Genomic DNA, 13,162 nt, shown 5'->3' with positions numbered 1-13,162 from the left:
GTTGTAGTTTTAACTGTTTATGAGATGTTGATTCTCCATGTAAAGTAATCTGGAAATGCATTTAACAAAATTGAAGTCACCTGATTGGTAATGGGCTTGTTTCAAGTTTCAAATTGGTGAACTTTTTCTATCAGGTCAAGCAACTTTTCATAATTTAGTTACTGCTAAAATAATTTGGCTATTGTTGATTATTGTTTTAATGTGGAAACTAGACAAAAAGCTTGTTTAGGTTATGGCTTGCTGAGAATTTGCAAGTGTATAGAAATCTCTAATGACTGGCTTTTTACACCAGGACAAATTTACGTTTGAGATGTAAAACCTGGAAAAGTTTTTCCTAAACTGTGATTAGTGAAACTTGCTGTTTTGAGGTAAAAGCTCAGATGATTTTATTTTGAGTTGTTTGATGGATCATAATCCATAGTTAATCAATATTCCACCATCTGAGAGAAATGCCACAAGCTGCTCAGAGAGAATGTGATACTGGTGGAAAGTCAGCATCGGGAAAAGCTGAGAAGGACAATTTTAGCCTCAGTCTAAGATGGGATCCTCCTGGCTCAGTTTCCCCATTATATTCCTTTGAAAAGGAATGTTACCCACCTGGCTATTCCTGAGGCTGGCTATGAGGTGGATTGGATATTGCATGGTTGGAAAACTGAATTATCTGAATAGAAACAGAGCTACAGTTGGTTGCACACAGCGAATACCAGCCAATGCCCCCCATCTTCCCCTGGATACAGCCTGTGCTTGGTTCCGGTCAACCTCCTCTTTGAGACCCCCTCCAGGCAGGGACAGGTCTATGCCCCTTGCCAGCAGGAAGCAGTTTCAGAAGCCAAGACCTTCACCCCTTACCCCAAAAGAAGTTGGGTCCCATTTGTTTGAGGGGGGAATGATGACAATAAGATCAAGACCTCAAAAAAGAAAAACCCTGGACTTTCCCACATGGCCAAATCTCTGGCATTTCCCTGAGGCTATAATCCCATCAACTGGCCTTTCATAGTGGCTAAACCCAATCTCCCTATTCTGTTACCCTTAACCTAGTCTAACCCTCAATTGTTTTACCTCCCTGTGGTCCCTGGCTATTTCCCACATTTAATCCTAGCCAGGCTCCATTCTCCCTTGGCCATGTGGTCCAGGTCCCAGGAGTTCTATTCATCCCAGCTTACTGGCCACTCCCATTCAGATCTTCCTGAGACCCCTCCTCCAGTCATCCCAAACAACTTGGCCACTCCTAGATCCCTCCCACAGTCTTTCTGTATCCATCTTGTCTCCATTAAGGTGCTTAGGTTCTTATAATCTAGCCAAAGCCTTAGATTCTTAAAATCTAGCCACTGCTCAGATTCTTGTAATCTAGCCAATAGCTTATTAATGTTCAGACTCCTTAAGAGTTTACCCAATATGACGGATGTTCTAATAAACTGTGTCTTTGGCTGGAAAAAAAAAAAAGACAACAGAGTTCAACTACAAGTGGAGAGGCCCACAAGTCCTAAGACTGTAATGGCAAAGCAATAGCAAGGTCCAGTGATGCATGAGCTATTCTGACAATCTGAACTAAAGAAGAGGGAAGTTACCACGATTACCAAAATGGCAAGCCACACCCTGATCCTCCCAGGTAAAATAAAGTGGAAACTCAGAGGGAACCATATCAGTAAGAACAATAGTACCCTCACTCCCCAAAGCACCATACCCTATACAGAAAAACTGTTGGAACAACTGTTTTAAAAAACTGTTGTAAGAATGTGCATTTACTGCAGCATCCTAGTGAGAGGGAAAAGGCTCTCACTCTTCTCTAATATGACTGCAATTACCACTACTCCTTAGTACTAGACAGGAGTATAACGAATCAAATTACCCAGTTAGGCCCTCATGCTAAAAATTCACTCACATTCCCCAATTGATAAATGGTCAAAGGATATGAACAGGCAGTTCTCAAATGAAGAAATTAAAGCCATCTATAGTCATATGAAAAAAATACTCTAAATCACTATTGATTAGAGAAATGTAAATCAAAACAACTCTGAGGTACCACATCACACCCATCAGATTGGCCAACATGACAAAACAAGAAAATGATAAATGTTGGAGAAGTTGTGGGAAAATTGGAACATTAATGCATTGTTGGTGGAGTTGTGAAATGATCCAACCATTTTGGAGAACAATTTGGAACTATGCCCAAAGGGCTACACCTTTGACCCAGCAATGGCACTCCTAGGGCTATATCCCAAAGAAACCATAAAAATGGGAAAAGGACCCACATGTACAAAAATATTTATAGCAGCTCTTTTTGTGGTGGCAAAGAATTGGAAATTGAGAGGATGCCCATCAATTGGGGAATGGCTGAACAAGATGTGGTATATGAATGTAATGGAATACTATTGTGCTATAAGAAATGATGAACAGGCTGACTTCAGAAAAACCTGGAAAGACTTGTATGATCTGATGCTGACTGAAGTGAGCAGAACCAAGAGAATGCTGTACACAATAACAGCCACGTTGTGCGATGTATTGATAAACTTAACCCTTCCCAGCAATACAAGTATCTAAGACATCTCCAAAGGTCTCATGATGGAAAATGCTATCCACATCCAAAGAAAGAACTATGGAATTTGAATGCAGATAGAAATATACTATCTGCTATTTTTTTTTCTATTCTGTTGAGTTTTGTTTCCTCTTTCTGGTGGTTCCTCCTATTGGTTCTAATTCTTACTTACAACATCACTAATGTGAAAATACGTTTAATAGGAATGTATATGTATAGGCTATATAAGATTGTGCGCCATCTTGGGGAGGCTGGTAGGGAGGAAGGGGGAGAAAAATTTTAAACTCAAAAGCATATGGAAGTGATTGTTGATAAATCAAAATAAATTAATAAAAAAACTTTAAAAATAAAAGATGAGAGAGCTGAACAATCACAAAAAAATAAAAAATAAAAACTCACTCAAAATTGCTAAGTTCAACTTTATAATCAAGAGGGAAATATCTGACATTTCCTATTCTTACTACAAAGTCTTGTAGTAACTTGAGGCATTTCAATTTATAGTAAAGATCTTTAACATGACTGGTGTCTATATCCCATCTAAGATCAGAAGCAGTTGAACATTATCCTATGACAGAATTAAATGGTTTTTTAAAAATTATTTTTTGCTTAGAAATAAATTTTATTTTAAAATGTCAACAAAATGAACTATAACTATGAGAACTACAATTATCATAATTATATAATTATAATTTGTCCTCAATTTAAGATAATGTCTTCATGCTTACAGTGATATCACTACAAAGATAGAAAAGAGGTAGGGCAATGCAATTTTTTCATAATTATTTTTAGTCATTGGTTGCTTTGCTTTAAATGAGTAATTTAGGGCTCTTCCTATTGGTAATAAGAGTGTTAATTAGAAAATGTAACTCAGAAAACTGCAATAAATTTGGTTAATTACTTTTTCAAAAAAGACGAAATGATTTGATGTTGATGTTCCTCTAAGAAAGGAGTTCTTAACTTTTGTGTGTGTGTGTTATGGACCCCTATGGCAATTTAGTGAAACCTACCAACCACTTTTCAGAATCATGTTTTTAAATCCATAAAATAAAATTCATAGAATTACAAAAGGAAGAAATAATACTGAAATGCAGTTATCAAAATGTTTTTTTAAACAAATCCAGAGATCCCAGGTTAAGAATCCCTCTTCTAGTAGGAACATCAAAAGAGTCTGACCTCTTGTGCAAGAAAATGTTATACGGTTAAAATATAAGTTATCTCCATAAGCAAATTAGGAAGATAACAGAAGATTTTGTTTTTTATAAACTGTATAACTATACATTTAAATTTTTAAGAGGAGAAAAGTAAAACAATCCATCAGTCATTGTAATGGAAGTGTAGTATGGTGTAAAGAACAGTTCATTTGGGATCAGATAACCTGATATTCAAGTCCCAGCTCTGCCTTCTAAAGTAAGACAATTCTTGTACTACCTACTTGCTATAAGGATAAAATAAGAATATATGAAAAGTGCTTTGTAAGGTATACTGTCTTCGGTATGTCATTATTATTGCAGAAGTTTAGGTATTGAACATCAAATCATTACCCACTCTGTTATTCAGACCACTCCACAGTGCTAGATTTTCATTTTACGCTGAAATTAAAGCATTTGGTCAAATCTATCAATTCCAGTAAAGGCTTATTCTGTAACCCTGGGGAAATCATTACATACTGTGCATCCACTTTCTTCAGCTTATCAAAGGTTTTCCTTGCTTTTATTAGTCTACAGCTAGTTAGGGAGAGTTCTATAGAAAGTTATAGCAATACCATGAGGCATGTTTTTCCAAAAGTAAGGAAGCAACATAAGAAAGAAGAGTAAACTCTTAGGCTTTCAACCACCAAAGCACCATTCATTGGCACTTTAACAGGCCTAGGTGGTATTACTGCCTCTTTCAAGGGGTCTGAAAACAGGGTGGTGAGAACAGCCTTCAGGCATTACTACCAAGAGCAGGGAATCAAAGTATTTGTGGTTGAATCCTGACTCTGTCCTTTAGTAAATGTAATCAGTGTTATCAGCAGCTTCTTCTGAACAATTATTTTCAAAGAAGAAAATCTGACCTATAAAGTTACTACTTCAGTAGTATATTATTATATTACCTCTACCTTAGAAGAGTCTTCATTATTAATTATTGGATCATGTTTTGTGCCCTTTATTATCTGGGTGATCTTGGGCAAAGTCTTTGCACTTCTATGGTGAAGATGAGGTTCCTCATCTGTAAAAGGAGGGGGGAGGTGGACTGGATATCTAAGAGCCCATGAAATAGGGAAGGGAAGAGGACAGGAAAAAAAGGAGGGAAAAAGGAGAGGGTCAGGGGGAGAGGGAGAGGCCGGAGAGAATGACATAGAAGGGGAGAGAGAAAGAGAAACAGAGTCAGAGAGAAGAAAAAGAGAAGACAGTGAGAGGGAAGGGGGAAGAGAAAGAGACAGAAGGAGAGACAGTGACAGAGAGAAGGAGGGAGAGACGTGGAGAGGCAGACACACCAAGAGAGAAGTAGAGAGGCACAGACAGAAAAGCAGAGGAAAAGAGACAGAGAGAAGAGAAAGAGAAGACAGTGAGAGGGAAGGAGGAAGAGAAAGAGACAGAAGGAGAGATAGTGACAGAGAGGAGGGAGAGACGTGGAGAGGCACAGACAGACAAGAGGAGGAAGAGAGAAAAGAGAAAGACAGAGGGAGAGGGAGAGCGAGAGGGAGAGGGAGAGGGAGGAAGGAGAAAGACAGAGAGACAAGGGTAGGGACCGAGGGGCTGACCCGCTGGCAATGGACAGAGACGGAAAGAGGGCTGGAGGCAGCCCCCACCCCCAGAAGCGCCCGGCTCAGGACCCAAGGCCGGCCAGCTCACCATACTTTCTGTTCTCCGGGTCCGGATGAAAGGTGAAGTGAGCCACATGCCGCCTCTGGGCCACATCACCCGCCGCCGAAGGCAGGAGGAAGAGCCGCCCGAACCGAGAGCCTCCCAGCTGGCAACGGAGCCTGGCTGCCTCCACGACTCCGGCCCGAACTCGCACCCACCGCGCCGTCGAAGCCACCACTGCCGCCGCCATGCTCTAGTACCACCAGCCTAGGGCTGTCTGGAGGTACGGCCGAGTACACGCCGCCGGGATGGGGGTAGGGGGGAGGGACTGAGGCGACATCTCAATTGGCTAGGCCGACAGTGCGGTCACGTGAGACGGCCCAATCGCAGCTTGGGATTCGGGGGCGGGGACGGGGCACGGAAGAAATATGGGCGTGTTTTGTTGAAGAGTGAGCATGCGTACTAGGAAAAGTGATGAAGAATGGGGTTGGAGGCGGGGTCGGTAAGGTCGAAGCTCTGAACTCGGCTTTGGACATCCCTGGGCTTGGCTATGGTCTGGACCTGGTCCAGCATATCTAGGATTTTTCTAGTACCACCTGCCATGCATTTTTCTTTTTTGAAGGGAAGGGGCAGCTTTTTAACCTAACGCCTTTGTTTCACTTTTTAACCTCTTACCTCCTAGTTCATGCCACCTGTTGTCATTCAGTTTAGAAATGAACTTTGTAAAAAGTAATTGTTACTGGTTTGGAGTTATCATCAGTGTCTGAAGAATGGGCACCAAGTTCGTCTAAATCCCGAGAGTGCTATGCTACCCGTTAATTAGTGCCTTCATTTATGTTAAATAGTTTGATTCCCCCCCCTTTTCTGAATTAAGTTTAGCCAAATAACATTTTCTTCCCGCAAATCTTACATGAATGTTAGCACTCTAGGAACCTAATGGAGTTAATGTTTTAAAGGATTTAGCAAATCTTGTCTCAAGAGCTTCTCTTAGATGAGTCTGTGCAGTGTCCAAAAATTAAGCTAAAATGATACTGTCCCAGGTCGTTAGGACTTTACCAATGAATGTTGTGACACAGACTAATTATAAAAAGAAATGATAGCCACTAAATGCAAAAAAATGAAAGGAAGATAGAGACTTTTTGTTTGCTTTTATTTCGGGGAGGCAATGAGGCTAAGTGACTTGGCCAGGGTCACTCAGTTAACAAATGTTTGAGACCAGATTTGAATTCAGGTCCTCTGGACTCTAAGCCTGTGCGCTACCCACTGTACCACCTTGTTGTCCCTGAAGTTAAAGATGAAAACGAAGAAAAGGGAACTAAAATGATCCCTAGACCTGCTTGCCTCTCCCTATACCAACAGGTCCTCAAAGAGTAGGAAGAAGGGAAGAGAAAGAAAAAGCTGGATAGATATTCTTAAGACACTGTACTGAGGAGGATTTAAGGCTGGCAAAAGAAAAGTCAGAATATAGACTCTTCGGGTTCCGACATTAATTGCTAATACCAGAATCGTAAAACTTGCTTTTTAAAAATTTTTTCTTGCATTTTTCCCCACCTCTATTTTATAATTCTGTTTAGTTGTGCTGTTTGCTTTTCTGTGAGTAGACTGAAGATGTGTTTTAAACAATGAAAAGAAGTGACAGACTGGAATAAAGTTTGGAGAAAAGTTATTATATCTCTGTGGAATTTATTGAGGGATCGCATAGCGCTCTGCTGCCCACTCTCCAGAAACTGAAGATAACTCCAAACCAGTACCTCAACTACTTTTTACAAAGTTCAGTTCCAAACTGAATGACCACAGGTGGCAGGAACTTAAGGTGTGATGTGAGTAGGTTAGACTATATTTTCTGTATGGTCTCTTCCCCCTTTAAAATTCTGTGATTTTAAGAGCCAGAACCTTCCCAAACGAAGGACAAACAACAACAGCCAAGAAGCACACGTATAAAATAAGTCAGGCACAGAAGCTCCTACGGTGGATTAAAATTTCCTGACAAGAGTTATCCAAAAGTGAAATGGGCTGCTTGGAGAGGTGGGTTCCTTCTCTTTCAACTGAGACTGAATGGCCAGGTATCTGGTATGCCATAGTTAGCACCTTTTGTATGTGGGTTGGCTTCTAAGGTCTCTTCCAACTCTAAAATTCTGTGATTCTGTATGTTTTAACCTGCAACTTGGCTGAAGGTATTAATTATCTCAATTAGTGTCTTCCTTGGTTCCCTACAACTTTCCAAGTAAACCATTATGTCAACAGCAAAGAGGGATAGTTTTACTTCCTCTTTACTTGTTTCATGCTTTTAATTTATTTCTGTTCCCTTATTGCTATTACTAGCATTTCTATTATTATGTCAAATACAGTGGGAGCAGTTGACATCCTTGTTTTACTCCTATATTTATTGGAAAAAGTTCTGGTGTGTCCCTGTTGCATATAATGTATGCTTTTGGTTTTAGTTGAATCTTTTTTATGACATTAAAATAATAATATTTTACTTTGTAGAGTTTTCAGCATAAATGGGTGTTGTACTTTGTCAAAAGCTTTTCCTGTATCTGTTGATATAATCTTATGGTTTGATATATTTTTGTTATTATTATGAGTATGTGGATTGTTTTCCTAATACTGAACCATGTTTGCATCTCTGGAGTAAATCCAACTTGGTCACAAGATTTCTTGAATGATTTATAAAATAAAGACTCTGGTCTTTTTGTGACATGATTTTATTTAAAATTTTTTAATTGATATTCATTAATTGTATTGGTCTATAGTTATCCTTTGCTATATTCTTCCCTGGTTTTGGCATTAAGACTATATAAACAGGTACTAATTGTTCTTTAAAAGTTTAATAGGATTCTCTTGTGGATCTATCAAGACCCGAAGGGATTTTTCCCCCTTTAGTAGTTTCCTTTACAACTGGGTCTATTTCCCTTTTAAATTTTTAATTTTTGAAAATATTCCTCTAATTCTCCTGAGGCAGGATAAGCACCAGATCCCTGCATATTATATTATTTTTAAGGTCCTGTTCTCCCTTTATAGGATATCCCTCATCTGTCATGGGAATATTCATCAGTGACACCCCATCCCACCTGTGAAGTAAGTTTTCTCTGTTTCTTTCCACTTCACCCTTTTCAATCCTTGCCTTTGCCTCTTTGCTCATTCTCCTATAGGCTCTCTTCTTCCTGAAAGGCTACAGGAATTATTTTTGCTTCATTTTCAGCCTTTGACTTGAGTATGAGTACAATACATATTCATTCTCTGTCTTCTTCCTTCCCTCCCTACATTCTGTAATTTAGTCCAAAAAAAAATCATTGATTCCCTGTTGCTTACATTCTATCAAGGAAAACAATATGAAAATAACCAGGTATATACGAGATATTTAATGAGTATCTGGATTCCTCCAAATCCCAAACAATCTATAATATTTCAAGCCTCTTTCTTCATTATCACTTTTGTTTGATTTCTGCTTTCACTCCAGTCATGCTGTGTACAAAGAAATTTAGAAAGCAATTTTTTCTTCTCTTTTCATTATTTTGTTGTTGCCTTTAGATGCTGAATTTGTTTGCTCTTCTTATATTTCTATTGTCTTGGGTATTTGTAAAGCAAACAATTTCTTCACGTCTGGTTTTCTTTCTAGCAATGCTTTAAACACCTCTTTTTTATTGAATGTTCATCTTTTGTCATTAGTGCTTAGGTGCAGATTTGTAGAATAGGTCACTTTGAGCAATTTTTAAAGTTATTTTGCTTTTCAGAATATATTATTCCATTCCTTCCTGAGGGCTTCTAGTGAGTGAAAAATAACCTTGTGTTATTTTAATTTCCTTTCCTTTACATTTAAAGGTCTTTTTCCTAGTCACTTGTAAAATTTATTGTTGTCAATGAAATTGTTAAATTTAACCACTGTGTCTAGGAGTTTGTAGCTTTGTGTTGTTGTTAGCTTTGCTTTGCTTTTCTGTTTTTTTGGTTTTTTCTGTAGGTGACCTATGGATTGTTTTCAATTGGCATTTTGTTTTCTGTGTTAAGGCATCTTAGACAGCTTTCTTGTGTTATTTCTTGCATTGTGTTTAGGTTTTTGTTTTTTTTTTGTTTGTTTTTTTACTTGTGTTCTTCTAGGAGATCTATAATCCTTAGGTTGTTTCTATGAATCCTGTCCTTGAGATCAATATGCTTTATATGTATGGAAATCATGCTCTCTTTTAATGTTATTACTTTTTGATTCTGTTGTTCCAAAGTATCCTTCATTGCCATGTGTTTGCATTCCCAATCAATTATTCTGTGTTTTGTTTCTTTGTTGAGACTTGCTCCCATGGATTCAAGTTTTTCTATTCTGCCAACTATTTCTGATTTCACAATTCTTATTTCTTTTTTAAATCATTCAGAGACATCTTTCTATGATTTTTTTCTCTCTTGGGAATCCACAGGGTCCTTTACCTCATCAGGTGTTGATTCACTTTCTTTTATCTTGCAATATATCTTCAAAGGTGCCTGAACTCTTTTGCCTAATTTGGAGACCTTGTTCTCTTTCATTATTAATATCTTCATATCTTCCCTATTGGTTTATCTACTTGTATTCAAGATCTTTAGTTAAATTTTCCTCCTTTTGAGATCTTTAGTACTTTCAATCTTTTTTTCCCCTTTATTTTCCCCTATTGCTCACTTACTGACTCCTTCCCCTTTGATGATAGTTTTCCTGGGGGCTGGATCTCAAAGCTATCTCAGCATCCTTCCACACTGGGCAATTCATGGTTCACCAGCCTAAGTCTTTGCCTTCTGGGGATACAGAATTGGCCCCCAGTAGATAATAGGCTCTTTCCTTCAGTATTAGTCAAGTGCCTACACATGTGTCCTGCCCCAGATCCTCATGTTCCTCAGTTCTCTGGCTGAGGTCTGTTGCAGCAGAGAGCACTACCCCACTCTTGTTCCTTGCTGCTATCCTGCAGTTATAGTCTGAACACATTTCTATCATTTGGATCTCCAAGACACTGGAAATAATGGGGGAAGGAAGATAATAGTTGAGTTCTGCTGCGAAGCATAGGTTGGCTTGTGCAGCCCTGATGCGTGGAGCATGGTGGGGTGCTGAGTAAACACATTAAGTGTTAAGGAATATTGTGTTAGTTCATCAGACCTCCTTTGGATTCTTGGTGTCCTAGACTTTGGAAATAGCTGAAATTGCTTTATCTCTTGTGCATGATTCTTGTTTTGGAGAGATTTAAGAGGTTGTAAGGACTGGAGAAAATATATAGTCATCTATCTTGTTGGTGCATCCATCTTAGTGATGTATGTGATTCCATATTACCATATTCTCTGTTGTCCCTTGCTACAATGCAAGTATAGATCCACAGAACACCAAAATTAACAATACCAAGGTTATTCCTACTTTTATATAAATAACCTCATTCCACTGAGCCTTCAACCTCTCAATCTGATTCTAATGAGCCTTTGGGATCTAATGTATATTTAGGCACTCTGTCATCCTTGTTCTATCAAGCAATAGGTCAACAATAATTTAAGTCATATTATGTGCTAACACTTGAGGATACAAAGAAAAGCAAAAATAGTTCCTGCCCTAAAGAAGCTCACATTCTAATGGGGAAGACAACATGTAAATAACTAAGTGCAAATAACATATATACTAAATATCTGGCTTCTTCCAAATCCCAGCTAAAATCCTACCTTCTACAAGAAGCTCTTCCCAATCCCCCTTAATACTAGTATCTTCCCTCTGTTAATTACCTTGAATTTATCTCATATATATATATATATACACATATATACACACATATGTCTGTGTACATATAAGTATATACATACATATATACACATACGTATATATACAACACACGTGTGTATATAGCCACACACACTTTTTTTCCTGAATATACTAAGCTTTATTCATACCCCATTGGTAAATAATAATTTTAATACTAGGACTAAATTCCTTTGTAAATCACTGTCACATTAAAACACAAAAATCCATAAACAAGCAGACAGCTAACAAACATTAAAATTGGTCTTACTAGAAATTCTTAACCGTATACTAGTCTCTTCTCGAATCAAATTTCAAAATGCTTTGTCTCCTAGTTAGTACAAATCACTGTTTCTCTAACAAAGTAATGAAGATACTGCTAGTGCAAGCAGACAAACCCATTCAACTACTTTGGTTGGTTCTTCAGAAGGATTTCTTTTTTCTAAGCCAATATTGGTCTCAAATAGTAGTTTGGATAATTTTTTCAGCTGCAATCCAATAACTACATATCAAGAGATTTCACAAGAACCAAACTATGTAGCAATGGATGTGCATTAGGGGATTCACTGCATTCTACATATCTGGCAGAACTTATACTATTAAAATGCTAGTAGAGTGAACCTATAGTTTGAACTGGTTCTTAAATGTTCATTGTTTTTTTCTTCTTCAGCTTCAGCTTCAGCTTCAAGTCTAAAAGAGTTTGCTTTTCTACAAGGCTTTCTTTTGCCTAAAGTGATCCTTACCTTGTACCAGAGCTTGATACAATGCTCTTGAACAAAGCATGGAATTAGTGTTAATTGGTATTGTTGCTTCAGTACAAAATTTTTGCTGGAAGTTTTTCTCTAATAGTCCAACAATATTGTTGTACTAGTCTTATCTGCCAGACACTATATATTCAGAAATCAGACCAAGAGGCTTCTAGGTGGTGTAGTAGATAGAGTATCTTGGAGTAGACTTGGAGTAAGTTCTGATTTCAACTCTGGCCTTAGACTCTTATTAGCTATGAAACCTTGATCAAGTCACTTAACCTTTTAGATAAATCACTATAGAAATGCTAACTCTGAAGACAAAGCAGCATACATTTGATAAAAATTTAATAAATTTACTAAACATTTATTAAGCACCTACTATGTGCCACACACTGTGGTAAACTCCAAGGATACAAGTAAGAAAAAGACAGACAGCCCTTGCCCTCCAGGACTTACAGTCTAAAGAGGGAAGACAATACACAAAAGGAAGCTGAAAAGGGAAGGAGGACAGGAGGTGCCAGAGGGCTGGTGTGTACATGATGGGTCTCTTTTGTTATCACAAAAGTTGATTTTATTCAAAACTAAATACCATAATGACAAATATATTCTTGCTATTGAGCATATATGTATGTGTATTTAGAATGTTTACCCTACTGTTAAAGTACACTCCAAAGCAGTCACAAAGTAAACTAATGAAAGACTTTTGTGACCGATTACTGCTAACCACCAAACAGCTATTAAAATTCAGAGCTTCATTACTGAGTTCATGTACTGCAAATGCACTTTTGCTCCTATGAAATCTGATGCAAAAAGAATAGACTGACTCTACCAGTAACCTCTCCCCTATCCAAAAAAGAAGGCAGTGCCCCTCCACAGCAAAGAGACTATACCTTGTGAAAGTGTATCTCCTGTCTCTAGGACAAAACACTGTACTTGTGTTCTTGATGAGTGCCTTTTTGGAAGCAACTGTGAAAGATTTAACGGGGAATGGAAAATGTAGTATTGCCTCAATAATAGGACAGCCTGCTGCATTTACTGTTAGGTACTTTGGCTTGCTACTTCCTATCTTAGTGGCCACAAACATGTTCTTTAAGAAGGCATTTATTAAACGAGCACAATGGTATGCAAAATGCTTAATGACTAATGTACCAGTTGTCACCATTGATGATCTCACTGTTTTTCACAATGATATAACTGTATTTTATAACATCTAGGCATGTAAAGTTGGCTGGGCCTGACTCAGGCCAGTCCCTTGGTAGTTTAGGTTTTACGTTGGAATAAACTGAAGTACTTGTGTGTCATTGAACAGTTAGTTAACTGAAGGAGATTTACTTAGTGCTGGAGAAGAATATTCAAAGAACAA

At 38.1% G+C, this 13,162-nt stretch overlaps 1 protein-coding gene across 2 annotated transcripts in view; it reads right to left on the bottom strand.

The window, feature by feature from the left end:
* Positions 1–5,606, bottom strand: part of BCKDHB (branched chain keto acid dehydrogenase E1 subunit beta) — a 240,947-nt gene extending 235,341 nt beyond the window's left edge. The window contains exon 1 of one of the 2 annotated variants that reach the window (XM_027855230.1): positions 5,371–5,606. In XM_027855230.1, coding sequence (XP_027711031.1) covers positions 5,371–5,572 — 202 coding nt within the window. In that variant the 5' untranslated portion in view covers positions 5,573–5,606. The remainder of the gene's footprint in view (positions 1–5,370) is intronic. The other variant, XM_027855240.1, reaches the window with a different exon arrangement.
* Between the last annotated feature and the right edge of the window lie 7,556 nt (positions 5,607–13,162).

This window comes from Vombatus ursinus, unplaced genomic scaffold (assembly GCF_900497805.2).
Source record: "Vombatus ursinus unplaced genomic scaffold, bare-nosed wombat genome assembly UNPS02000582.1, whole genome shotgun sequence".
Lineage (NCBI taxonomy): Eukaryota > Metazoa > Chordata > Mammalia > Diprotodontia > Vombatidae > Vombatus > Vombatus ursinus.
Note: the sequence above shows the minus strand (reverse complement) of the source record. Positions and strands in the feature narration are given on the sequence as shown.